This window comes from Siphateles boraxobius, unplaced genomic scaffold, assembly GCF_051911475.1.
Source record: "Siphateles boraxobius isolate OS27281-9 unplaced genomic scaffold, OSU_SipBor_1 24, whole genome shotgun sequence".
Lineage (NCBI taxonomy): Eukaryota > Metazoa > Chordata > Actinopteri > Cypriniformes > Leuciscidae > Siphateles > Siphateles boraxobius.
The window spans coordinates 9,480,836-9,508,307 of NW_027508855.1; the positions used below are offsets into that span (position 1 = coordinate 9,480,836).

General features: G+C 41.0%; 1 protein-coding gene across 5 annotated transcripts in view; it reads left to right on the forward strand.

Annotated features, from left to right (window-relative positions):
- tenm1 (teneurin transmembrane protein 1) overlaps positions 1 to 27,472 on the forward strand; it is a 212,099-nt gene that overhangs the window by 123,704 nt on the left and 60,923 nt on the right. For 2 of the 5 annotated variants that reach the window (XM_077241257.1, XM_077241256.1), the window contains exons 12-22: positions 671 to 856; positions 2,179 to 2,208; positions 2,327 to 2,473; positions 2,807 to 3,023; positions 5,119 to 5,238; positions 5,621 to 5,882; positions 6,823 to 7,090; positions 9,269 to 9,412; positions 10,383 to 10,632; positions 11,150 to 11,170; positions 14,721 to 14,953. In XM_077241257.1, coding sequence (XP_077097372.1) covers positions 671 to 856; positions 2,179 to 2,208; positions 2,327 to 2,473; positions 2,807 to 3,023; positions 5,119 to 5,238; positions 5,621 to 5,882; positions 6,823 to 7,090; positions 9,269 to 9,412; positions 10,383 to 10,632; positions 11,150 to 11,170; positions 14,721 to 14,953 — 1,878 coding nt within the window. The remainder of the gene's footprint in view (positions 1 to 670; positions 857 to 2,178; positions 2,209 to 2,326; positions 2,474 to 2,806; positions 3,024 to 5,118; positions 5,239 to 5,620; positions 5,883 to 6,822; positions 7,091 to 9,268; positions 9,413 to 10,382; positions 10,633 to 11,149; positions 11,171 to 14,720; positions 14,954 to 27,472) is intronic. The other 3 variants (XM_077241258.1, XM_077241259.1, XM_077241261.1) reach the window with 3 other exon arrangements.

Sequence of the window (27,472 nt, forward strand, 5' to 3'; positions counted from 1 at the left end):
AGTTGTCCATCCCTGCTCTACACGGAGTGGGTCACCCCCTTATGAGCACCGCCATGCTGACATAACACAACAATAATAAAGAATGATAAGTTTACTGTATAGTGTATATAGTACTTTCAGCCAGTGTTCAAGGCGTGCTCAGCTTGTTTGAAATGCACCGGACAGTCCAAACAGAATGAGTGGAAAAAATGTTCAAACAAGCAGTCCCTACTGGAGCGATGAAACAAACCGTGACGACCGGCAGCAGCCATGCCACCGATCAAAACGCTGGGACGTCAAGTGCAGAGTGTGAACACATGACCACACAAGACACAAGCACAGCAGGAAGAGAGCTCTCAGCTTTCCAGTCATGGTACAGTGCAGCAGTCAGCTGTGTACCAGCATGAACCTCCAACAACACAGAAAATCATTGGGATTGAATTCAAGAATGTACATATACTGTATGTTTAGAATGAAATGGAGGAAAGACAAAAAGACACAAAACAAAAGAGAAACAACTTTGAAGTGAAGCGGCAAGAGTTGGTAAACATGGTAATTCACGCATCCAATAGGTGTCTATAAAATCCAAGACCCCTGTGATGAAGAAGATGCAGCGTGAACAAAAACGTAGTCGATGATGATGAATGGTAACAAATGTATTTTCTCTCTGTTGCTTTGTGACTCATTTCAGAGGTTTGCCCCGTTCCCTGCAGCACCCATAGTGTATGTGTTGCTGGACGTTGCCAATGTGAGGAGGGATGGGAAGGGACCGCTTGTGACAAACAGGCATGCCATCCAACCTGTGAAGAGCATGGGGAGTGCAGGGACGGACAGTGTGTCTGTCAGCCTGGTTGGGAGGGAGAGCACTGTACTATTGGTATGTCTAACTCATTTGTTAATTGATTAACCCCACCTGTTATTTGTTTTCTCCCTTTAGTAAGGGGCTGTTTACACAACACTGTTTTCAACTAAAAACGGGGGAAAATGTTGAACATTGAAAATTTCAACTTTTGAAAACAATACCTTTATCGTTTCCATGTAAACTACAAAAATATGCGCATTTGTGAGAGTGAATTTGTCTTTTTTGTCTTTTCTTGTCTATGTTATGTTAGTTGTGTAACTCTTGCATTTATCCCATTCTCCTGCGTATCTGTTATTTTATTTGTGTGTTAAAGTAACTGCTGTGATTAGATTTTAACTGTATTTTGGTCATAAATACAGCTTTGTTGAGCATAAGATTTCTTTAAAAAAAAAAAAATTAACGTTTTTAGCTTTTTTGCTATTCACTTTAATAATCCTGCAATACATTATAAATACATTTATATATATATATATATATATATATATATATATATATATATATATATATATATATATATATATAATGTATTTATATATTTTTTATAAAATAATAGGATATAAATAATAATACATTATAAATAATAAAATGTCCCATCTAGGCTCTCATTTAAAATGAGGTCATATAAACTGCATGTATAATCATTATACAAGAATTAGAAGTGGTAAGGTTGTATGTGAAATCATTTGCTTTGCACTCTGTGAAAATAATTTTAGTGTGTAAAATAGTTTCACGGTGCTTTTTCCCCCCTTTTTTGAAGTTCTTAGGCTTTAACACCCTTTTTTAACATCTATTTTCAGTCTTGACATTTCCCTGATATTTAGCCCTTTGACAGCTGGGTGTCATATTTTATTAACACGTTAGCATAAAAAACAATCTTCATTCTGACTGGCAATCTTTTGGAATCATGCTCCAGACACTTTGTAAATATCATATCTTGATGATTATTTGCCATTTTAACCGATTATTTGACAAGCATCATGCATTTTTTATAAAACATGTAAATCAACTGACGCTGAACCAACATGGAGCCCCGTTTTTGCCTTGTAGATGATGTATAAACTAAACAGTCTCTCTCTTTCTGCCTGTCTGTCTCTCTCTCTTCCTCTTTTTCCTTCTTTTTTCCTCCTCCAACCCACAGTTCCTTTAATTGTGGTGCTCATGATGAGAACAGTCTGTTGAACTCAAGGGACAAATATACGCTTAAGGCAGCAAACGACAGGGACACTTTAAAAAGAAAACATTGCACATACACGCACACACAGAGCTTCTCTGAAGAATGTCTCAAATGTAATTTCTCCTCTTTGTTCTCTCTGTCTTTCATTTTGTAACTCTTTCAGCAGCACATTACCTGGATCTGTTTGATAAAGGTTAGTATATGTGTGATGACTGAATGGAGAAATGAATAGATGACTTTGTGATGTCTTTTATATGAACAATCTTTAAAGAAACAACGTCATTGTTATAGGTATTCTGTCTCTCACTTAGATGCATGTCCTGGGTTGTGTAACGGTAATGGACGCTGTACGCTGGAGCAGAGTGGTTGGCATTGTGTGTGCCAGTCGGGATGGAGTGGCCCAGGCTGTAACGTCGTCATGGAAACCGAGTGCAATGACAGTAAAGATAATGACAGCGGTAAAGCCCCCTATAGAACATGAGCTTTTTTAGCGGTAGCGTTAGTTTGAGTCTGTAGTCGTTAACCATTAGCTTTATATAAAAACAACAGAAGTCTATAATATGTCCTCTTTAATGTATCTAAGTAAATATACAGTGTGTGTGTTTGTGTGTGAGAGAGAGAGGTTTCTGGGTTATTCTCTCTGAGACTTTCTCCTGTGGGAGGTTAAAAACACAGATCCCCTTTAATGGAGCTGACAAATGAGATCACGCGCACGCAGACACACGCAGAGCAAGGGCAAGCTGCATCAAGGCTACATGTCTCCGCATGTAAAGTGTGTATGTGTGTTTCAGATGGTCTCGTGGACTGTGTCGACCCAGACTGTTGTAGTCAGCAGGTGTGTGTGAGTGCTCCGCTGTGCCAAGGCTCGCCTGACCCACGTGACATCATTCAGCAGAGCCACTCCCCTTTCGAGACACGCCCTTCACGTCAGTTCTTCGACCGTGTGCGATTTCTCATTGGACGGGACAGCACACACATACTGACAGGAGACCTGCCATTTGACAGCAGGTGATAAACACACACTGCCAAATATTAGCTCAAATACACTTAGCCAACACACACGCACACATAATCTTATCACAGGTAAAATAGTACTTGAACATGACCTCTCCCAGATACTCAGAGAGTTGTTGGTATGATTGTGACCGTATTTACATGGACATAATTTTCCTATCCGTTTTTTTATGATTGTTGTGCGATCCCACTGTGATTTTGGGGTAATAGCAAAGGCAGTATGTGTGACATCAACTGTAATTTTTTTTTCAGTGTGCTATAGACATCTTAGCTCAGACTTTGGTCACGGCTGACAGCATTGACTGGCCGTTTAAGCCACCAGCCCGCATCCACTCTGACATCCTCATTCACATGCAAAATTGAAATGAGACCGCACAAACCCAAGCATGCCGTTGCGTGCTAATGTTGGCAATGTTTTAGCTGGAAAAGCGGGGGGGAAACAAGGTCAGAGTATCTGGAGTCACTTTGGAGAAAGAGGTCATGGACTGCTCAATCTTCAAAGTAATTTTGGTAAAACTTGTAGGTAATGCTAAATGAGAGATGTATTTTTCATTTCAAATTTGTATCCTCTTTCATACATACAGAAATTAATTGTTCAGCATTTTTTTAAAAGTTAAAAATCTGTCTTCACATTAGTGTTAATTTTGTCAGCTATTTTTTTGTTTTGTTTTGTTTGTCTTAGTCCTGTGTTAAATGTCCTTTTTAGTTTATCATATTTAGTCAACCTGTCCTGTTTTTTGTTTAGTCAAGTATTAGTTGACTAAACGTCTGGGAATTTTAGTCTAGTTTTAGTCAATAAAAACGTAGTCATATTTTAGTCATAGTAATTATGAACTGATAACGTCTCGGTTACGTATGTAACCCTCGTTCCCTTTCAGTCACTCACGTTCTACGTAGTCGTACTGGGGCGGCAGGCTGAGAACCAGCCCAGCCCGCCCCGAGAAACCAATCAATCATGTATAAATCTCAATTTCAAAAAATTTACCCATGTGACTGGTTTTGTGGTCCAGGGTCACATATGAGAAACTTATTTTTTCTAGTAAAAAAACAACAACAAAAAAATACTTTTTTTGTATTGTCACACAGAGTTTGCTTAAGTGTATGTATTCCAAAACCACAATCGTAAAACAATATAATCGAGATTCATGTTTGGATGTATTACAGTTCATCGCTGAGAAGGTTAGATCGCAGACTTAGTCACAGCAAACAGCACAAGCAGCCACGTGAAGGAAAATATCGCAATGGAGATCGCTGGGGGCTTGTTAAAAACAGTCTAAATTATTTTTTTAAGTTTAAATTACAAAGTGTTTACACTTTTGTGGGAGATAAACCCATGAATGGCTTACCAATAGTAATACCAAAAACTGGGTTTAGAAAATATATTTTACCAAAAAATCTTACATACTTCACGTTTAAGTTTTTATTTTTATATTTTTAAACTACATTGTACAGTTAGTGTTTAATGCTAGTGTCACAGTTAGTGTCTGTGTTGTCTCAACAACATGAAGTCTGCTTAATACAGCATACTGTTCAAATTGTTTCAGAAATCCTAACTGTTTTTGCTCTATTTCTGTTACTAATGAAATAGTAAGTTTGGGATTGATCATCCCTTTGCGCCGAAAGGTGATCCCAATGGGACCTACCTGTAGTAGGGGGACACCCGTGAAGGCTATTGCGAATGGACAGAGGGTGATTTCAATAACGAACCTTAAAATATCCAAAAATGAATATGAATATGGTAATGCAAAGACCATAAATATGTCCATACACAGATGAATGTGTTCAAGCATTTTGCATTTAGTGTGTGTGAACTTTTCCTCTGGCTCTCATATGCTGATACAATAACAGCTAGCTGCTATGAGCAGTGTGACTCACCCCAAAAATAATCTCCCAAAATGATTTTTGCTGTCATCGTCTAGTTTGAGGAAGTTTAGAATCGATTGAAGCATATATTGTATTTTTCTCTGATTACTGAAAAGAGAGTGCTCCTCTCTCAGTTTCGATCTCTTCTGACAGATCCTTTGGTTTCTCTTGCAATTGCTGTCCCCTCTCTCTCTCTCTCTCTCTCTCTCTCTCTCTCTCTGTGCAGTCGAGTGTGTGTAATTCGAGGTCAGGTTTTGGCCTCTGATGGAACTGCTCTCGTTGGCGTGAATGTCACGTTTCAGCATAACCCTGAATATGGATACACACTCAGCCGACAGGACGGCAGGTAAAACACACTCTTATACACTTTGTAAAGAAAGACATATAATACATAACAGACCTCTTATGTGCAAGAGAAACAAGCGCACAGCCATATTGTCAACATTGGTAATAAATAAGCTTTTACATTGAAAAATATGTTAAAATAGCAAACCGCTATTTTATATTGTAATATTTCACAATATTACTGTTTTACTGTATTTTTAATCACATAAATACAGCATGAAGAGCATAATAGATTTTCATTAAGATCATTCAAAATTTTAATGACCCCAACATTTAAAATATAAATTATATATATATATATAGCATACAGATCTTGCATTTATTTAATGGAATATATATAAACCTTTTTTTATGTATGTTTGTATTTTTGTTTTTCCCACTAGCTTTGATCTTCTGGCAATGGGCGGAATCTCTGTTACTCTATTGTTCCAGCGAGCTCCATTTTTGTCCCAGATTCGTTCTGTCTGGCTTCCTTGGAACCAGTTCATGGTCCTGGACCGAGTTTTTATGGAAAGAGCTGAATCCAAATCACCTGTCTGTGACCTGAAAAACCTGATCAGTCCACACGCTGTTGTTCTCTCCGCCCCCCTCCCACGATTCGCCGCCGACTGTGAGGACAGAGGAACTGTCGTACCTGAGCTACAGGTATAAGACATGCTTGCTCTGACAAAACACTGAATGCATTATATTATGTCATTATCTTAGTCACATGGTAACATCAGACTATCCTGAAATCAACTTGAATGTCGCTCAGGTCTCTTGTATGCCTCGGTCCTATTTATATGACACGTGAAACTGCTCGCTTGCAGTATAGAGGGTGTAATACCTGATATTCACTGCAACCTGGTAGTGCTAGAAAAAGAAGAATGTTCCCATTAAAATCAACAAGGCATATACACAGTGTAAAAAAAGAGATTTCTGCAGTGTAGACATTTTTTTTAAATTATAAAGTAAGTATTCGCAAGAGTCCAAATCTCAGTTGCGTGAAACTGTGTAAACTTGACACCTTTGTTGATTATAATGTAATGAGAATTTTATTATATTGATGCCATACTCACTTTGAGTATATAATTTACTAAACACATTCTCTGAAGTTGACAAAAAAAGTAATTCAGGAACACATTTCTCAGCTAAATGTTAATGTGTAGCCCACAGAAACAACATAACGTTCAGTCGGACACACAAAACAAGTATTTTTATTATTTTATTATTAATAATCGTGATTGCAATATCAAGGGATTTTTGTCATGTTCTTCCAGCCCTTCTGCTTATGTGGAGCTTTTCAAATCAGTTCCTCATGAGATTTCATATTGGTTAAGATGCTGTTTTGGAGGGCAGTAGCCTATGTAGGCAGTAGACACTCAGTTTTTTTAACAGAGCTTGTGTGTGTTTGGAGGCTGTAACTGCAACCTGTGTTTATGGGACATTTATTTGGCAGCATTACGGTCATTGGCACGGTTTTTGTTCTGTATGGAAAGTGCCCACAGTAAATAGAAATACAATTAATTTCTCTCAATGTCGCTCTGCCTAATAAATCCTTGTTCTTTGCATCTGCACGTCTCCTTCTGTCTCTCTTTCTCTGTAGGCGGTCCAAGAGGAGGTGGTTATCCCTGCTACAATTCTGAAGTTAAGCTACCTCTCGTCCAGAACTCCAGGCTATCGGTCTCTCCTGAGGGTGGTTCTGACCCACTCCACCCTCCCGCCGGGCTTGGCCAAAGTCCATCTGTCTGTGGCTGTCCAGGGTCGGCAGCTTCTGAAATCATTTCCTGCAGCTCCAAACCTCATATATGTTTTCTCCTGGAATAAAACCGACATCTATGGACAGCAGGTCACGGGGCTGGTGCAGGCACATGGTGAGGGTCTCTGTGTCTGTGAAAGCTAACTTTTTTGTTGTTGTTGTTGTTGTTGTTGTTGTTGTTGTTGTTGTTGTTGTTGTTGTTGTTGTTTTAAAGATAATCTTTCATTCCGTTTTACACTACCATTCATATGTTCAGGTCAAAAAGTCAGTTTTTAAATGAATACTTTTTTCAACAAGGATGCATTAATTTGATCAAAATGGACAGTAAAAACTAATTTTACAAAATATTTATATTTCAAATAAAGGTTGTTCTTTTGAAGATATTACTAAATATTAAGCAGCACAACTGTTTTCAACATTGATAATAATAAGAAATGTATTTTGAGCACCAATTCAGCATATTATAATAATTTAATGTGACACTGAAGCCTGAAGTAATGATGCTGAAAATGCAACTTTGCAATCACAGGATTACATTTTAAAATATATTAAAACAGAAAAGTTATTTTAAATTGTAATAATATTTCATAAAATTACTGTTTTACCGTATTTTTAATCATATTGATGAGCATAAAAGTCTTTAAAAACATTAAAATCTTACCAACCCTAAACTTTTGAATGCTATTTAAGATAAAATTATCACACATGAACATAAAATGTCAAAATAGAGTTGTGTAAAGATGAAGAAACTTGATTGTATGTACTTAATAATATGCAAGAGGCGGAACTGATGCTCTTTCATAATTGAACTGTGTATGAACAACTGTATCTAGGTCTCCAAACAGAACTGACTGACAGCTGTATTTTACCACACAATACCCCTTTCTTCTGCCATTTTTCATAAGCTTAGATTGACAGATAGCTAATATTTGTGATTGACAGCAAGAAAATAACCAACAAAGCACACATACTTATGTCCTGGCTATATCAATGATGTGACAGACAACTAGTTGTTGAGTGTGGATCCATTCAAACAGCACTTACTGTATCAATCGAACTTGCTCTCAAAATTGTGTTGTGGCCCCTTGGAAACTCACATGAATAAAGTTGTCACTGTCTTTCATAACTAAATAGTGAATGAACAGGGCCATATTTAGCACTCCAAACAGGACTGATGACTGTATCCTGCTGTTGTATGATCATAGCCCCTCTTTCTGGTTCTCTCCCCGTCCATTATTTTGAGATCCATCACAATGACAGCAATCAGACACTGCAGAGGGTCTGAATTCATCATCTTTTGCTCATTGAAAAGAGCGTTAGTTTTACAGCACACTTATGCACCTACTGAATAATGGCTAAAAATTTGTAATTACTGGCTATTATGGAGGAAATTAACTTCTGTTTTCAAGTAGTAATTAAAAAGAATTAGGCGAAACATTTCATGGTCATAATAAACAAATGTGTAAACAGATTTTTTTTAATCACCAATAGAGATTATTTAACCACAAATTACAGGATGCTACATTAATATATCTTTGAATTTGTGTAGCGTTTTGCCAGTAACATTATTAAAAGGTAGAAAGACATAAGATAAAAATCCTCATGACTCAGGATCTCTGCCCTGCAAACAGGCAAATATAATTATTGATTAATAATTATTATTTATCCTCTTAACTGTGTTTATGTTGGCTACAGCTCAAGCGTTGCTACTTTGAAGAGCCCGTCTAATTAAGTTCAATGTAACACCATGGCAACAGAAATGTAACTGAACCAAATATAACACGTTCCACATGTACTGTAGCTACCTGCTGCTTGTTTAACTCTGAGGATGGGTTCAGCTCTATGTTATGACACATTTATGTAGAGTAAGGTATATGTAAATGTTATTCCGTTAATACTCTCAAAATGATAAATAATACCAAGATTTTATATATTAGCTCATACTAGTCTACTTAATCTTGTAAAATGGTATAAATTATTGGTTATACTGGGTAATTTATGCATTCAAATTCTGAAGTTTCACTTTAAAATGAAGAATTACCAATGAAAGTATGTGAGTAGGTAAACAATGTTTCCTCTGATGATGGAGATCGTTGTCTCTTTTTGATTTTAATAATGATTGGTGATATTTAATGGACTAAGTCTGGCACTTATGTGTGTGTGTGTGTGTGTGTGTGTGTGTGTGTGTGTGTGTGTGTGTGTGTGTGTGTGTGTGTGTGTGTGTGTGTGTGTGTGTGTGTGTGTGTGTGTGTGTGTGTGTGTGTGTGTTTGTGTTTGTGTGAATTAATGATAGTCTCTGTTGGATACGAGTATGAATCGTGTCTGGACGTTGTGCTCTGGGAGAAGAGAGTTGCTCAGCTGCAGGGCTTTGAACTGATGCCATCCAACCTGGGCGGATGGACACTGAACCAACACCACGTCCTCAACCTGGAGAGTGGTGAGTGATTATCATATGCACACACTTGTGGATGTTTTCTTCAACTATGGGCGCTTTTGGCCCTTTAGACTTTTAGAAATTAAAACAAACTTTTCAAAATCATTAGTTTATTTACTTTGCCTGCTAAAATGTGCAACAGTGGATATATTGTATCACAAGAGAATTGTAGAATATTTATTTGTTTGCCCCTAAACCATTTTGTGGTGAAAATGAAGAAAATTAAATTGTAATTCTTTTTAGAATAAAATGGCCTTTCTGGCTAGATTTTTATGTATCCTTAATACATATATTTCCTCAGTTTTGGTATAACAAAATTACACCTTAATTCGAAATGATACGCAATATAAATATTTTCTTCTTCTTCTTATCTTATATTTCATCTCAATTATGCTTTTCACCAGCACAGTTGTCTCATTTGTAACCAAATACACACATTTTTGATAAAATGTTATGTGCAAGATTGTTAGCCGTGTCGTGTGTGGAAATAATAAAGCCACTGTGGAATAGTCGTAATTTATGTAAAACCAATTTTCCCCCAATAAATTTTTTGTTCACTGTATTTTTAATTATCATAGTTTTATAAAGTAATTGAAGAATTGTTTTATGATGGATTTTCATGTTTTAAGTCTGGGACAGGGGTAAAACAAAGAATCTATACATACAAGCAAAATGGTAAAACATTTTCAACACAGTTTTAGAATGATAAAAAAAAATTAAGCTAAAGTCAATCCCTGAAAAATTTGCTTAACCAATGACTTCAGATTGCAACATGGCAGTGTTTACCAAAAAAGATGCCCAACATAGAGCATAACATCCTCCCGATTTATATGTTTTGCTAGTTTCTGAGAGCTCCGATGCTGAGAACTGTTATGCTGAAACGTGACATTCACGCCAACGAGAGGAGTTCCATCAGAGGCCAAAACCTGACCTTGAATTACACACACTCGACTGCTTCTTTTCTCTTCTGCAGGTATCCTTCATAAAGGAAATGGAGAGAATGTCTTTATTTCTCAGCAGCCTCTGGTCATCTCCACAGTGATGGGGACAGGGGCGGTCCGTGCCATACCATGCCCAAACTGCAACGGCCCAGCTGTGGAGCAGAAACTGTTTGCCCCTATCGCTCTGGCCTGCGGCTCGGATGGAAGTGTGTATGTAGGTGATTTTAACTACATCCGCAGGATTCTGCCCAACGGATTCTCCATCAGCATCTTGGAGCTCAGGTCTGCCATGTTAAATCAGCAAAGTAACTGTTGTATGCAATCTCTATAGTTTTAAACTAATAGTTTTATTTAGTAATGTATGAATATAAAGTGTTTAATAACTGATTATTTTACTAATAGGGATTCTGTTTTTTATTTATTTAATTTCATATGTATTTATTTATTTATTAGATTTTTATTTTTGTAAAGTTTTATTTAAGCCGTTTTTTTATTCTTGTTTATTAATAAAAAAGATTCCTGCTATTGAAATATTTAATTACATCAAATCAAACACTAATGAATGTTTTGTCAAATAACCTACAAAATGAGTTTTGCACAGTGACATCTGCAGTTTTATAAAAGTTATTTAATGATTAGATTATGTAAAAAAAAATGTATCTGCTTTTTATAGCTTAAACAAGTTTTCATAATTGTAAAAACAAAAAAATATTTGAGTAATGTCTGTTCTCAATGTTGAATTTTTTAATAACTTTGACAGTTTTAATTATTGACATTTCTTTCCATGCCATGCGTCCAGAAATCGTGACATTAGACACAGGTATGTTTTCTTTTCAGAACAGTTATCACTATATAGTCTTTCAGTCATTAATACACTGTACTTGAATTCATTATTTTTATTTTGAATCTCCATTCATCCATGCATCAACCTTGGAGGAACTAGAGGTTAAGTGACTCAAGTCTCAAATGCAGAACTACAAAATTAGAGGCAGCAGCCCCTATAGTAAGTCAGCAGAATCAAATGCTCAGAATTGGGTCTTGTCCCATGAAAAAATCTTTTAATGAAGTTGTAAATATATTTAGTAAATTGTTAGTCTCATCAAGGTCATAGCACACCACTGCTCTGAACATAAATAATTCTAATGATAAAGATACTGTTAACACTAAAACTTCAGGTCCTTGAGCCACTGCCCTGAAGAATTTTGTTCTAAACCTAATAATACACACCTAAACAAGCTTTTAGGTTAGAACCTAAAGTAAAGCTATCCAGTAAAAAACAAGCATTACTAAATAGATACAGGCAGGTGAGTTTTTATCAGGGTTGGAGCTAAACTCTGCAGGACAGTGGCCCTTCAGGACCGAAGTTGACCGTCCCTCCCACAAAACTTCAGTCAATACATCACATTAATCCTGAGCTTTAATGACTAGAGCCTTTTCCTTGCCCCCCCTCCCCCCTCTTCCACGCTTTTTTCACTTTTGTGCTTTTCTCCCCTTTTCTTCTTTTTTCCCCTTTTTTAATTTTTATTTATTTAAAGTTTACCTTTCAATTACTTTGGAGCATATCAACTTTTATTTTCTTATAATTGAGGCCATCTTTTATTATTACATTTTTGAATGTTTGTAATTGTAATCCTCTGAGTATATTTTTGTGTGTGTATTTGTGTGACTGCGGACATGTTTTTGTGTGGGCGTGTGTGTTAAGAAGCCACACAGTGGCTACTGTTGCTTGTAATCTTCAGTGTGTGGTAAGGAATCCATTTGAGGCGTTTTTCTTGTCGATGGATTGAACACTAACAGCTTTTCACAGCAAACCGCTGCCAGTGTCACACCAGTCTCCTGCTTATCGTCTAGATCCTCCTCGTTTCATGTGAATTTAGAAACGGCGCCCCCCACAGAGAGGGAGTTAGAGTTTGGGATAGACCTCTGCCCCACAGACTAACACTGACAAGCGAACTGTAATCCTTTATCTTTGCGTGCGCGTGTGTGTTTGCTCTAGCATTACATCCCACAGCAAGGGGGAAATCCTACCTTCAGACGTCTTTTGGAGATAACGCTTCTGATCAAACCAGAGTCTGATTCTACCTCGAGAAAACTCAAAAGAACCTTATAGTATTAACATTTTCAATTTCATCAATCTGTCAGTAAATAGACAGTTTGAGGGGGGTGGCTTTTGTCCTTTATCATAACAAAAACAGCTTGGAGAAAAATATGTATCTCTTTTACCATTTCAATATTGATGTAAATTTGGTTAATTGCTTTGTGAAGTAGCTATTTACATTTGTGACACCATTATCAAAAGCGACTCTCACTGCATTAAAAGTGTTCACTTTAGAAGTCTGTGTATTACCAAAGAATTAAACCTATGGCATTTGAGCTACAGAATTTTTTTACCCTTTATTATAACAAAAGCAGCTTTGAAAGACATATTAGTGTCTTTTACCATTTCAGTATTTATGTAAATTTGGTTAATGGCTTTGTGAAGTAACTATTAACATTAATACATGTTTTTGAAAGTGATCAACAGTAAAGGATGGAATACACTACACGACTTTTGCCCAGATTTACAGTCTGGACAAGCTGACGCTAGTTGCCAAAATTTAGAGCCAGTCTGCAGATTTAAGTTGACAGATTTCACAGAAAATCATGTAGTGTATGATGATTACAGACTCATCCATCCAGTCGGAGGATATCAAACATGTTTGATATGTTGAGACGATTTTAAAACACAAATTGTTTTCATCACGTGTCTCCTAGCAACAATGTACGTGTTTCTGTGTGAGTTTGTTTAGTTCATAATGACATGAAAGTAGGGTAGGGTGTGATCCTAAGTCGTTTAGTATACAATGCTCAGTCTTTCTTCTGTAACTATTTACAAAATCGGCAAGTGTATGATGCCTGTTGTGTTTTAAAATTTGTTCAGATTTTAAAAGTCATGTAGTGTATTCCAGTCTTAAAGGGGTCCTATTATGCTTTTTCACTTTTTCAACTTTAGTTAGTGTGTAATGTTGCTGTTTGAGCATAAAAAGATCTGAAGGATACAAAGCTCAAAGTCCACTCCAAAGGGAGATATTTTATTCAACAGAATGCTCTTTCCAAGAACTACATTGAACGTTTGGACTACAACATGTTTTTTCCGGGCTTTGTGAAGTCACAATGTTACTCATTTAAATAATCCCAGCCAACGGAATACTGAAAAAAGGCCTGGTTGAGCTGCATTAGAGAAGAGTGTCAAAGAGACACTGTTTTTTCCACCCTTTTCCAAAAATCATTTGGTTGACCTTACTGAGGCCGATGAGCTTAGAGTGGTTACAATCGATTTTAAACACTGTTCCTGAACATTATAACCCCAACGTTTATCTGTGTGCTGCACATTTTCTGGAGGACAGCTTTCAGAACCTAAGAGAGTATAATGCAGGCTAAAGCTTAATGCGCACAAAAGCTTCTCCTGAAATGGAGCAGGTCTTTGCGTTTGAGTCAAACTGTGGAGAGAGGTACTGTAATAATGCAAAATATGTATTTGTAATATATGTGATGTGTTTTTTGACCAATCAAGCATGAAAGCATATTCTAGTAGTCCCTAAAAACTAAATCAAGATTTCGTAAAAGGGCATAATAGGACCGCTTTAAGTATAAAAGTTTATCGGCATGTGCATTCCCAAGAAACTGAACCCATGACCTTTGAGTTGTTAGCGGCTTAGCAACAGGAACTACTCCCCTTTACCCTGACCTCATAGCCCCTACACAGTTATAAGCACTCTGCTGTCCTTAAACCCAAAAGAGTGCATCGACTCCCCTTAAATGTCAGAGCAGCAGAGTGCCTCATAATCTACAAGTACCAAACTAACCACAACTTTGACACCGCAGGTGATGTGCCAGATGACGTGTTGTGCTTTGTCATGGGGAGCACAATCAAAATATCATGTTTTTGTTATCAAAAGCCAAAACAGACCTAATCAATATTTGTGGGGGACAATGTTTCGCTCCTTTAGGAAAATCTTCTTCTTTTTTTTTTCATTTCCTCCCTTTCATTCTGCCCAAGGAACAGATGATAAAGAGGCAGCAGGTAGATTTACTCTTAGGGCAGAACCGGATGGAGGGAAAGGAATGGAAGATTATAGGCTGGCAGGGGTCCGACACACTGTAGGGGCTGAGAGTTTTGATCAGGGCTTGAGTTCAGTATGATTGAAATTTCTGCAAGGCGCTGAGACCTGGAGGGTTTTTTTACTCTAACCTTGTGTGAGCATGACTCTGTGTGTGGTTGTTTTTCGGTATGGATTTCGAATTTTGAAATAGTTTCAGCATAAGTACATTGCCAATAGGTGTGTAGCCCTGCTTTGTCATAAAGCCTTGTTTAAATTCTCTTCCTTCAGCTCCAGTCCGGCTCATAAGTACTATTTGTCTATGGATCCTGTGCACGAGTCGCTCTACCTGTCGGACACAAGCAGCGGGAAGCTGTACCGCCTGAAGACTCTGACTGAACCGAAAGATCTCAGCAGGAACGTGGAGGTGGTGGCTGGCAGCGGGGAGCAGTGCACACCCTTCCACCCAAACCAGTGCGGCGATGGAGGAAAGGCCACTGAAGCAGCGCTCAGTAACCCCAGGGGTGAGAGTCCAGCGCACACACATGCTGTGCATCTGAATTCAAAAAGAAAGAGCGAGTAAGCAAGGCAGAGTGGTAATTGAAGGAGGGGAGAGAAAAATATAGGCATATTTCAGTGAGAGAAATGGGAAAACTAAAAAAGTAAGATAAATGAAAGATGCCTTCCTTCTTTGTTAAATCAGTTGGAGCGACTATTAGTCCCGCCTATCCATCACTGCCACTGTCTCTTTTAACCCGTCAGTCAGGCTGATGGACAGACAGGGGCGTGGCTAATGGGCACGTATGTTCTCTTATCCTTCAAGCCTCATTGTGCACTCTCTCTCACACAGTAACTCGCTCAGTCAACTGTCGCAGTTAAAAGCCTCCACTTACTTGTAATCCCCTGAGGATAGAATTCATAAAGAATCTCAGAGCAGGAATGTTATGTATGTGTGCGTGCGCACTTTGATTTCGGACTGTTCTGAAAAGTACTGTGTTTCAGATCAAACTGTAAATCACATTTAAAACTGATTTAAGCCTTTTTACACTCGCTTGAACGGTCCATATAAATTTTTTTTCCGGCATACTTATGGATAAAATCCTTCCGTTGTGCGTCTCGGGGTAGAATACCTATTTTTCTCTTTGTTAAAGTGTTTTTACTGAAGTCTATTATCTGTAACAGGCTCTGACCAAATTGCTGAGAGCTTCAATAACTGCAATCCGACCTTCCATGTTCTCAGGCCATGAGGGGGTCCGCACAAATAGACTACAACCAAAGCGTTTGCAATTCAGTGTCATGATTTTTTTTCTCTGTTTAATTCTGCTAAACTGACCCGTATCGCTGATATGTGTCACTATACATACCAGTCTTGACAGTTCTGTATGATGTTGTGTGGCTTGACTTTGGCTTGCTGTTGATTCAATTAATCTCAATATACAGAATGTTTTTATAATCAATATCTCTTTATACACATAGAAACTCAGAGTGATGCAGTATTGATCTCTGCACCATGGCAGCATCTTCCGTGACTATGATCTCTTTAGTGCTGTAAAAACGGATATTCTTCGGCTAGTTTCAACTACCGAAGGCCCAGAGATTCATGCTGGGAGCCAGTAAACAAGTCAAAATTATGCTTATAAAATACCCTGTTTGTTTTGAAAATATGATTTTATTTTTAAGAGATTTGACTGAAAATTACAGGAACATTTACTAGCAGGATTGACATTTTCAGCATCTGTAAATAATGATTTTTGAGCATTTTTGGACTGGAAAAAAGCCAAACAGGTTTTACTCCCTGCTGTATTTGTTGCTCTAAGATCAAGTTGTGTTTCGGGCATCACACTAAAGCAGTGGTTCTCAACCTTTTTGAATCCAACACCCCCCATTGCTAACAACAATATCTGAAGATTTTTCCTTTTTTTACTGGATTTACTGGATAAGGATTTAGGATAAGGATGTATAAAAAATATATTTTTTATAAAGATTTACTCACAATTTCAACCTGATCAAATATTTTAGAGCTTGGCATAACGTCCTGGTTGCGTATGCAACCCACTGTTCCCTGAAGGAGGGAACGGAGGACGAAGTCGACGGTCGACTGAAATGGGATCGCGCTAGAGAGCCTATCAACTTCGATTACTATTGAACGAGCCAATGGAATTTGGCGTGCGTGATTTGCATCACACACTCCGCCCCCGCGGCACGGGTATAAATACGGAAGTGGATGCACGCACTAGTTGCTTTTCGCTGAGGAGCCGAGAGTAACCCGGGGTCAGCGGTGGTCCAGCGGTAGTGGCAAGGGGACTACGTCCTCCGTTCCCTCCTTCAGGGAACGGTGGGTTGCATACGCAACCAGGATTTTCCCTTTCAGTCGATAACGTCAGACGTAGTCGACGGTCGACTGAAATGGGATCACCCTTTGAACACGCCACTAACGCTGCCACCTTCCAGTGCCTAAACCAAAACCTCCTGATGCCCCCGCAAATTTAAGGCGGGGAAGGACAGGGCTTAGGCCAGGGAAGTCACCGCTGGGAAAGCGTTCCCCGTACATTGGAAGGAAGGGACGCTGCGGAAGCCACATCCAACCCAGAGGGAGGTAACGTGGAGAATACACATATGAACTGGGCGGAAACCAGGCAGTCTAACAAATGGAATGTCACTGGGGTGGCTCCAGCCTAAGACGGGGGAGACACATCGGACAGTGACGGCAGAGAGACTCTGCCGAGGGAAGACACGGGCTCGCCGCAGGGAGCCGTATCGTGGAAGAATACACATATGGGGTCGCCGTAGGGACAGCAACATATGGACCCAGCCTAACACAGGTTCCACACTGCTTACGAGTGGTAGGCCTAACACCAGACGTTCCGCACGTCCGACTTCGGAGGGGTGTGGAGGAACTCAACAGGGTTCAATTTTAAGGGAACTCAACTGGAGTAGAAAGGCGCACGTATCCAGTCCATAGGAGGGGAATGGCGCAGCAAGCCGACACTTGAACCGGGCTCACGGTGAAACTGGCTTCATCAGAAGGGAGCCCACGGGAAGCAGCGGTTCAACTAGGTGTCGTCCAGCCCCCAACTCTAGAATCTGTTTAGCAAAGCATATCGTCAACGCCCAGGCGGAGCACTTTACACTCATCATAGAGAAGCTCAACACCTAAGTGGACATGTTGCATCTCGGATTTTTACCGAAATGAAGGCAAGCACTAAGTGCAACTTTGCATGGAAACAGCCTTCCCTCTGTGCTGAGTTCCAACAGATATTTGTTGAGCTGGTCTGAAGTCTATGGCTTGCATTCTGTACATATACCCAGTGAACGGACAGAGAAGCCAGGGCTGGATCTGCCTCCTCCAGGGCAGCGCTTGCAGGCTCACCACCTGCTCCTATTACGGGAGAGGTAGGAACCTTGGGCACAATCCGAGCCAGGGTCTCAGCCTTTGAGAGTTAGCCGGCCCAGACTCCAGGCACAATACGTTGACCGAAAGCGAGCAAGTCCCTACCCTCTAGTAGAGACCACGCGAGCAGGAGAACTGATATAACAGAATTTTTAACTCACTGCCTGAGTGGCTCAGGGGCGTTCTCTGCAGTGCAGTCGCACCAGGGACAAGGCCCAAGAGGATAAAGAGGGAACCAAGGATTTACAAGACCTTGCTCCTCAGGAACCTGACGATCAGAACGTGCTTCTGCAACACGATGAGCGTCGTTTAAACACCGAGGCAACATCATTCTGAGGGTGAAGGAAAACAGCCTACTCCAAACCATTTTGCAGGAAGGAGAGCACTGAAGTGATCGAAAGCTTTCAGGATCTCCTCTGGAGAGAAGACGCACTCAACGACTAGGTTCCACTTCTAAATGCGTTAGCACGCTACCCCTTTCTAGGGGGTGCTCGCAGACGTGATGGTAACTATCACATGCCTGTGATAGCCACCTGAACCTCCGCGTTCAGATGTAAGACCGCCCGGAATCCCCGGGGGAAGAACGCGGGTGCCATCGTGCCCCGTCCCTGAAAGAGTTTTCAGGGGAAATCAGGAAGGCTGTCGATGGGAACCAGGTCTAGTTGGGCCAATAAGGGGCAACTATGAAGACCTGTTCCTCCTGACTGGCACGTAGGTGTAAGCGACGGGCGCAAAAAGACAGGAGCATTGCTCAACACAACATGTGAAGATCACTGGGCTTCAGGAGCATTTTCTGCTCAGCACTTGAGTGTGATAAACTCACTGAGCTACAGGAGCATTGCTGCTCAACACCTGAGTGCGATGAACTTCACTGAGTTTCGGGAGCATTTCTGCTCAACATGAAGTGTGATGATTTCACTGACTTGAGCAGGCGCAAGGCGACCATGAGTCGCAGTCGCTTTTAGAAGGCTCACTGGGGTTAAACGCATTTCTGCGGGCCCCTGGGGCAGCTGAGACCCAGTGTTTGTCCAACGGTAGTCCGCCCGGTTTACACAAACACTGGCGGGAAGATGAAACCGGGGGGGCAACTGAGCGGCCCCGGAATGGTCATGACCCAGCTGGACCCAGGGGATGGAGTCTCCACTTGCCCTGGCTACAACTGTCGTGAGGCTCGACGGCGGCACGATTGAGTAAAGCGGGAAGAGTGGAACAAAGCATCCTCAGAAGCTTCTGACTCCAAGGAGGAGGCGACGGGTGAGTTGTGACATGCAAGGGAAGCTTGCGCAACGGTTGTAATGTCTAACAACTCGAGGCACGAATGCCCGTGTAGTCGGGGGTCGCCCAGGCCCCCGTTAAAACACGCCCTTTGTACATGGCCCCTCTGTTGAAGAGGGTTTGGCAGCAGACCGGGATGAACTATAGTCACACAGGGTGAGCTGCTCTGCCACGGTCACCTCGGGACTCGATCATGAAGCTAGCGCTGAAGCGGTCACATATGGAGGAAGCCAAAGGCTGCGACTACCATATACCCCAGGAGCCTCTGAAAGTTCTTTCAGTGGGACCCTTTCTCACTTCAACACCAGCTGAACACATTCTCATTGGAGAGACGTGTTCGACCGAGTCCATCTCCAAAACTGAAAAAGAGATACTCAGCCCGTGGGCGAGATTACTCTCTTCCAGTTGACCTGAAGACCCAACGGGCTCTGGAGCACTCGAGGGGAAGGACACTGTACTGATACTCCACCCTTACACGCCACACACAGGATGGCCTGCGGTGTGGAAGGTAGAGATCTAAAGCACATGTCTTTCAGGTCGGAGCTGCAGACCAATCTTGGGCCAAGATGGTCACCACCCTCCACCTAGTAGCACGAAGAACGAGTTTACAACTGTCAGGAGCACTGCTCCACACTCGGTGTGATGAATATCACTGAATTTTCAGGAGCACGTCTGCTCAACACCTAATGTGATGATTATCACTGACTTGAGCGGGGTAGCCGAGACTGAGGTGGGGCAGCAAAGTAGAGATAGTGGTGTTAGTGTGCACTGCAACACTTAGCTGTCTCCACTAGCGGCAGGGGGACGTGAGGAGGCGGATGACCGGGTCCTCGAACGCCCCCAAGCTGCCTGCTGGCGATCAAGGGAAGCAGGGGGTTGTAAGGCTATGTAAGGCTATTACAGGGTCACACCGCAAGACTGGTCCACTTGGGACTCAGGAACAGAAAATTTGCTTTTTTTCCTGAATATGTGGGTACCGCTGACCCCATTTTTATAGGGGCCAGCGGCGGAACAGACACACACATAACAAAAAACTCCAGCCGGCCCTCCAACCAGCCAGAGGGAGTGGATCGGCGACCACTCCACGAGCAACTCCTCCATCCCTGAGAGCCCGTCCAGGTTCAGCGTTTCCTTTTGCGCTGATGCTTACCACCTGGCTTGGCAGCGCCTGGAGCAGGCTGGGCGCCCCTTCCGCGGCCGGCTCCACGCCGGAACCTGGTTGAAGGCTGGTGCGGTGGTCCGGCGGGAGCTGAGGCGGCCGCGGGCGGACGCCCTTGGCGACGAACAGGTGGAGGATCTGACCTCAGTGGGCGGGTGAAGGCAGCAGCGTCCCTCCGAGGCAGGATGTGCCGGATGGCCTCCGTCTGTTTCTGAGCTGTAGAGAACTGTTGGGCAAAGTTCTCCACAGCGTCGCCGAATAACCCAACCTGGGAAATGGGAGAGTCCAGGAACCGAACCTTGTCCGCTTCTCTCATATCGGCCAGGTTGAGCCAGAGATGGCGCTCCTGGACCACAAGTGTGGACATCGCCGAACCGACCGTGCAAGCTGCAACCTTCGTCGCCCGGAGGGCGAGGTCAGTTGCAGTGCGGAGCTCACCCATGAGCTCACGGTCCGAACTACCCTCGTGCATGTTCATGAGGGCCTGGTGGACCTGGAGCAACGCCATGGCATGCAAAGAGGAAGCGGCTTGCCCACAAGCTTTGTAAGCCTTGCCCGTAATAGCGGACGAGAACTTACAGGCTTTAGAGGGGTGACGAGGATCACCTCTCCAGGAAGCGGCCGCCGTTGGGCATAACTGCATCGCAACGGCCCGCTCCACCGGAGGGATAGCCTCGTAACCCTTCACCGCTCCCCCATCAAGGGTAGTGAGGGGGGAGGAGCCACTCAGGCGGTTTCTGGCAGTGAAAGGTGCCATCCATGCCCTCGTAAGCTCCTCATGCACTTCAGGAAAGAAAGGAACCGGGGCGGCGGACTGAGAACCAGTACGGCCCGCCCCGATATACCAATCATCCAACCAAGACGGCTCGGGACACGGTGGAGGGTTCCACACGAGCCCTACCGCCTCGGCGGCCTTTTTCAGCATAGCTGACATTTCTGGATCTGGCTCGGGCAACACTGGTCTCCCGGAGGGAGGCAGTGCAGCCGAGTCGTCATCTCCAGAGTTCAGCTCCCCCTCCGATGCTGCGATTGACATAGTATCCCCTGGAGGGGCCCCAAATGACACGGCTGGCTTGTCCATTACAGAGGGACCAGCGGCATCAATGGGGAGCTCCACCGATGATTTTTTTTGCGGTGCGAAAGAGGAGTGAGGGACCCACGGGGCCTGGCCGGGCGGATTTCCCCTCACTGTGATCCTCAGATCACCCAGCTTGGACGGCACCCCAGTCTTTCTCTGGGAAGGTAACCCAGAGGAAGAACAAGGGCGGGGCCCAGAGGTGGGGACTGCACCAATGCTTTTGACGAAGGCGAGTCTAGATCTCAACACCGAGATGGCCATGTTCCCGCAGTGAGAACATGACTCATCCACGAAAGCTGCCTCGGCATGCTGTAAGCCCAAACATGCGACACAACTTTCGTGACCGTCAGAGGGGGATAGCGCCAGACCGCACCCAGAAACGCACGGATGGAATGGCATCTTGAAAAAGACGCACTCACACCCGTGTTGCTCTTTTAGGAAATGGGACCGTCACCAGTGCCGGAGCACACAGGGAATGACCGCGGCAAACACTGAATAGTCTTTCAACCAACAGTGAAGCACTAACTTCTCGCCCTCGAGAAGCGAAAGGCAACTAGTGCGTGCATCCATTTCCGTATTTATACCCGCGCCGCGGGGGCGGAGTGTGTAATGAAAATATCGCACGCCAAATTCCATTGGCTCGTTCAATAGTAATCGAAGATGATAGGCTCTCTAGCGCGATCCCATTTCAGTCGACCGTCGACTACGTCTGACGTTATCGACTGAAAGGGAACTATGAAAACGTAAATGCATTATAAAACTGAAATCTTTATAAAACTGTCCAAGGAGTTATATAAGATCTTATTCATTTTCGCTTTTCCAAGTCTTGAAATCAATCTAATAAAAATTAAGCTACCTCATATAACAAGTTTTTGTTGAGGGTGGGAATTAAAATGAGAAATATCTTGATTTTTAATTGTTTAGGTTTATTTCAATGTGTTATTTTAAATACATTTATTTAGTCTTATTTAGTCTATTCTTTAAATAATTTTAAACCATCTTGAGACCCCTTGGAAGAGGCCACCTAGTGTGCCCCAGCCCCCTGGTTCAGAACCACTGCCCTAAGATGTTATATTCTGATTTTTAGGTAAAAAGAATTGCTCATAACAGCAGTATGACATACTTTTTTTCAGATCACATTAAGGACATTAACAAACAAAGGATTTTGAATCGAACGTGAATCCAATTGTGCAGCACAGCTGTTTTCTACACTGATGATCATAAGAAATGTTTCTTGAGCACCAATTCAGAATTTTTGAATTATTTCTGGAGGATCAAGACTGGAGTAATGATGCTGAAAATTCAGCTTTGCCATTAAGGGAATAACTTACATTTTAAAATATATTAAAATAGAAAAAAGTTATTTTATTTTGCAATATTTCACAACATTTCTGTTTTTACTATACTTTTATCAAATAAATGCAGACTTAGAGACTTCTTTCAGAAACATAAAATAAACTCATAACTTTTTAACATGTGTATATGTATTATATTGTTTTGTTTAAAAATAGAAATATTTCACATAATGCATCTAATTTTCCTTTAACCCTTTTTACGGAAGCCCTGAACTGCAACGTGAAAATAAAATAAAAATCTGCAAAAAAAAAAAAAAAAAAATTGAAATTACGAGTATAAAGTCTAAATATTTCGCGAATAAAGTGCAAATATTTCATGATTAAAGTTGAAATATTTTGAGAATAAAGTTTTTTTACAGATTTTTTTTTGTGTTGTGGTTTAGGGCTTCAGTACCTTTTGGCTTAATAAGTCATCCAATTGTAAAAAACATTAGATAAGAAGACATTGTACTACTTTAAGTATGATTCCTAATAGAGCAACCGCTGAGCAATTCCTCTGAGAATCTGCTGTACATAAAGGGGCTGTTTACACCTGGCCACTTCATGCGTTTTCTGTGATCGGATAGCTATCCGATTGTGAAAAGACAAGGTGTAAATGTCCTCTGAAACGCATTAAAGACAAAATTAAAACCGATCGCTCAAACCACTTCAGGAGGTGGACTGGCCCGCATTCCAGACGAAACTGGACAAGTGTAAATGCATCTGGTTTTTGGAACCACATATGTAAATTTTACTCCTTCCAACAATGCTAAAAAATAAACGTGTGAGAGCGTGTGATAGGCTATATGTCATGTTATAGCCAGATATGACGGCGCTACTGCAGCACGCATCACCGCAGATGAGCAGCTGAGTGATCTATTCATCAAGCCAACATGCAAACTACCGCAAATCAAAGTCGCAGACGCTTAAAACACAATCATCTTCATTAAAAGTAAAGAAACAAAATGATTTTACCAGTGCTGTTGCTGCTCTCTCTTATTGCAGTCTTTTGATTTTAAAATTAGCTGATTATCAATCAAATGTAGCTCATATCTGTTGCTTTCGGTGACTTGAACTTCATTAAATCTGCATATTGATTGAAGATTACAATTGAAGATCGGATTTATATCTGTTTTGCGAAAAACACATTTATGTGACCAGGTGTAAATGGAACCGTTTTGATAAATCAGATAACTATCCGATCTGAGAAAACGGATGAAGTGGCCAGGTGTAAACAGCCCCTAAATGTCTGCACTATATTTGTGTGTCAGCGTTTTCTGTGTTTACAAGCAGTGTGTGTGTGTGTGTGTGTGTGTGTGTGTGTGTGTGTGTGTGTGTGTGTGTGTGTGTGTGTGTGTGTGTGTGTGTGTGTGTGTGTGTGTGTGTGTGTGTGTGTGTGTGTGTGTGTGTGTGTGGTGTGTGTGTGTGGTGTGTGTGTGTGGTGTGTGGGTGTGTGTGTGTGTGGTATGTTTGCAGTACTCTGATACACTGAAATCTTGGATTTAGGGTGAAAGAGATAGAAGGAGAAAAGGGCACATTAATTCATAGCTCCCTGAGGGATAGGGTGCTCGCTGCCTGGTCTGATGCCAGCCGAAAGTTTAAGAGAAATAGAGAGAGAGAAAGACGAGAAGCGAACAGATAGAGTCCAGCAGGTTTAGAGAGAAGCACTCCTGAAGTCTAAATTATTGTGATCTGCTTTTGAATTTTAATATACTGTATGTGTGTGACGATTAGTTTCCCCTCTGATCATTTTCAATCTAACCAGCATTTGGCGTTTTAGAAGATGAGTAAGAAAGTGAGCTTCTGGACCTGTGGGTTTCTGTGTGTCTTCAGGACCCTTTGAAGGGCAGAGGGAGGTATACCCCTCCGAAAGGCAGAATAAATAATTAAGCTTGTTATGCTCGTTAAGTGGGTAATATGCCTCGTAATTGGCACCCATAACAAGATGCATTTGTAAACAGGCTTACTGAGGCAGATGAAATTTCAGCAACAAGGGTAGTGCATGTGAGTGTGTGTTCATGTGAATTTGTGTCTGGTTTACAGCACAACATGATCTGTATTGTTTGTTGCACAGAGGGAAAGAGAGAGTCTGAACGGATACTCAGCATTTAAAGCCGCTCATCATAACCAAATAGTAGATTAAAAAGTTAAAGAACTGTGTACCATTTTAGGATAGTCAACAAAAACAGGTGACACTGGGGATAAAGCGTATTTACTCAAGTGAATATATCTCAGAATTGATTTTGAAAGTCAGTTTCTCTATAGGGACATACATCAAAGTCTTGGCCACAAAAAAAAAAAAGTAATTGAACATTTCCACTGTTATTGTCCAGGAAAATTGATACAGATTTGTTTTCATAGTGGCAGTCTGCCATCACATACTTTTTAATGGCTTATCAACTAAATTTAAACATTTAAAACAATAATGCAGCACATAATTCAAAAAGAAATATCATAATATTATTTTGGCCAACAAAAACTGTAATTAGTAATTACTAAATGAAATATACAACAGAAGAAACACATGACAACTACTGTATTGTACATGCTCTTACAAATGTGGTAAAATTTTAAATGATATACTAAGGCATAATTATGAAATAAAAAGATACATATATGACAGTTCAAATTGAGATGTCATAATGAAGACACAAGTCAAAATTATTATAAAGTTAAAAATTAAAAATGAATAATTATGAAAAATATGTTTTTATTTTTTACTTTTCTAGTTAGCACTTGTGTTGTGACAACTAGCCGGTTCTGTCCTATATAGTAGTGAAACTGTTAAAATAGATTGGTTTTCATTATGTACAGAATTTGGAATGATGCAGATTTCAGTGCTTCTTTTACCCAGTGGCCTGCAGCACCTCACCTCAAAACTCACGCCGGTATGGAGACGAGTTTGTTGAGGATCAGTGCCGATGGCTGTCGTGTTGATGAGGCCTTCACAGGGCTGATGAGGCTGGTACTTCAGGGATGCGTTGTGGATGGGTCCAGGCGCAGGTCCACCATCTGATCTGGATACGGCCCGGATCCGGGTGACTTCAGTAAACCTCGGAATAAACAACAAGACTAACATTAACGTAGATGCCATTCTTCTTATGATGTAACAAGTTCATCAGGTGTTATAGGAAGTGTCCGCTGTTCTGCCTGACCTAATCTATGCAGCCTAATAATCATTTAACTGATTTGAATAATAGAAATGTATAATGTTCTACATGAATGCCAGGTAAAAGAGATGTGTTTTTAGTCTAGATTTAAACTGACAGAGTGTGTCTGCTTCCCGGATAATGTTAGGAAGACTGTTCCAAAGTTTAGGTCCTAAATAGGAGAAGGATCTACCGCCAGCAGTCGATTTTGATATTCTAGGTATTATCAACTGGACAGAATTTTTAGATCGTAATAGACGTGACGGACTATAATGTGTTAAGAGCTTGCTCAAGTACTGTGGAGCTAAACCATTTAGTGCTTTGTAAGTAGTCAGCAATATTTTAAAATTTATACAATGTTTAATAGGGAGCCAATGCAGTGTTGACAGAACCGGGCTAATACGGTCATACTTTCTGGTTCTAGTGAGAACTCTAGCTGCTGCGTTTTGGACCAACTGTAGTTTGTTTATTAGGTGTAGAGAATTATTTTACTGCTACATTAGTGAAACGATGTGTTTGGTTATAAAAACTGCTGCTTTAATTTTTGGTAGTCTTACATCATGCATACGTTCTTTGCTCCAAAATATAAGTAAAAATATTATTTAATATGATTGAGTCAGCCCGACTACATTAGTTAAAGTTTAAGTCAAGTTTAAGGCTCATGGCATGTAGAAATAAGCTCCTCAAGGGAGCAACTGCACGTATTCAGTTTTTACAGTGTGGGCTAGGAAAGAAACAGGCAATGCAACTAGTGAAGTACTGCTCTGTGTCGTCTATTATAGGCATTTATCCATATGGAGAAGGCGCTGTTACCACTATCCATACTGATATGTGTGAACTGTCATTTTACTGGTGCTCTTTTGAAATGCATCATGTGGGCAGATTTTCTTGCTGTAAAATGACTTCAAAAATATGTGGTTCCTGTTAGTATTATCTGATTTAATTGTGAATCCAAATAAAGCATTTAAGTGTGTGTGTGTGTGTGCGTGCGTGCGTGCGTGCGTGCGTGCGTGCGTGCGTGCGTGCGTGTGTGTGTGTATTTGAGAGAGAGTAAATCAACTTGGTGAGAACAGACCAATATGTCTGCTTATCTCTGTGATTCTCATTAGAGGGAGAGACCTAGAATAAAGAGAGCAAATTAGAGATGGGAAAGGAAAGCCGCAAACACGCGCACGTACACACAGTGCTATTTGCCATAACAAACTCTGATATGTTTGAGAGAGCTGGTTATATAAGCCTTTTCCCACTTCAGAGTGAAATCCCCCTGGGGGACAAAAATATCAGTAAGCGACATGCAGCAAAAAAAAATCATAACCTCAGTGCTTATGTGTGAGGAGGTGTTCCATATAACAAACAGTATCACCTTACATCTTTTACTACTTCATGGTGACCAAACTGAGCAGTATACAACCAGAGGACACCGCACAGAATACTGTATCCCACAGTGCAATGCACTAGACTTGACCTTCAGTTTCAGTGTGGTAAATTAGCTTGATTATCAGCAGTGATTTTTATAACATGTTTGTTCATCATGATTTTTCATTTCGATTCTCATACACAATTACATAATAATTACACATAATATTTTATATATTAATTGAAAAAGATGTAGTTTAGTTTTACTGACCCTTTTTTCAAAAAGGATCACTTCCTTTAC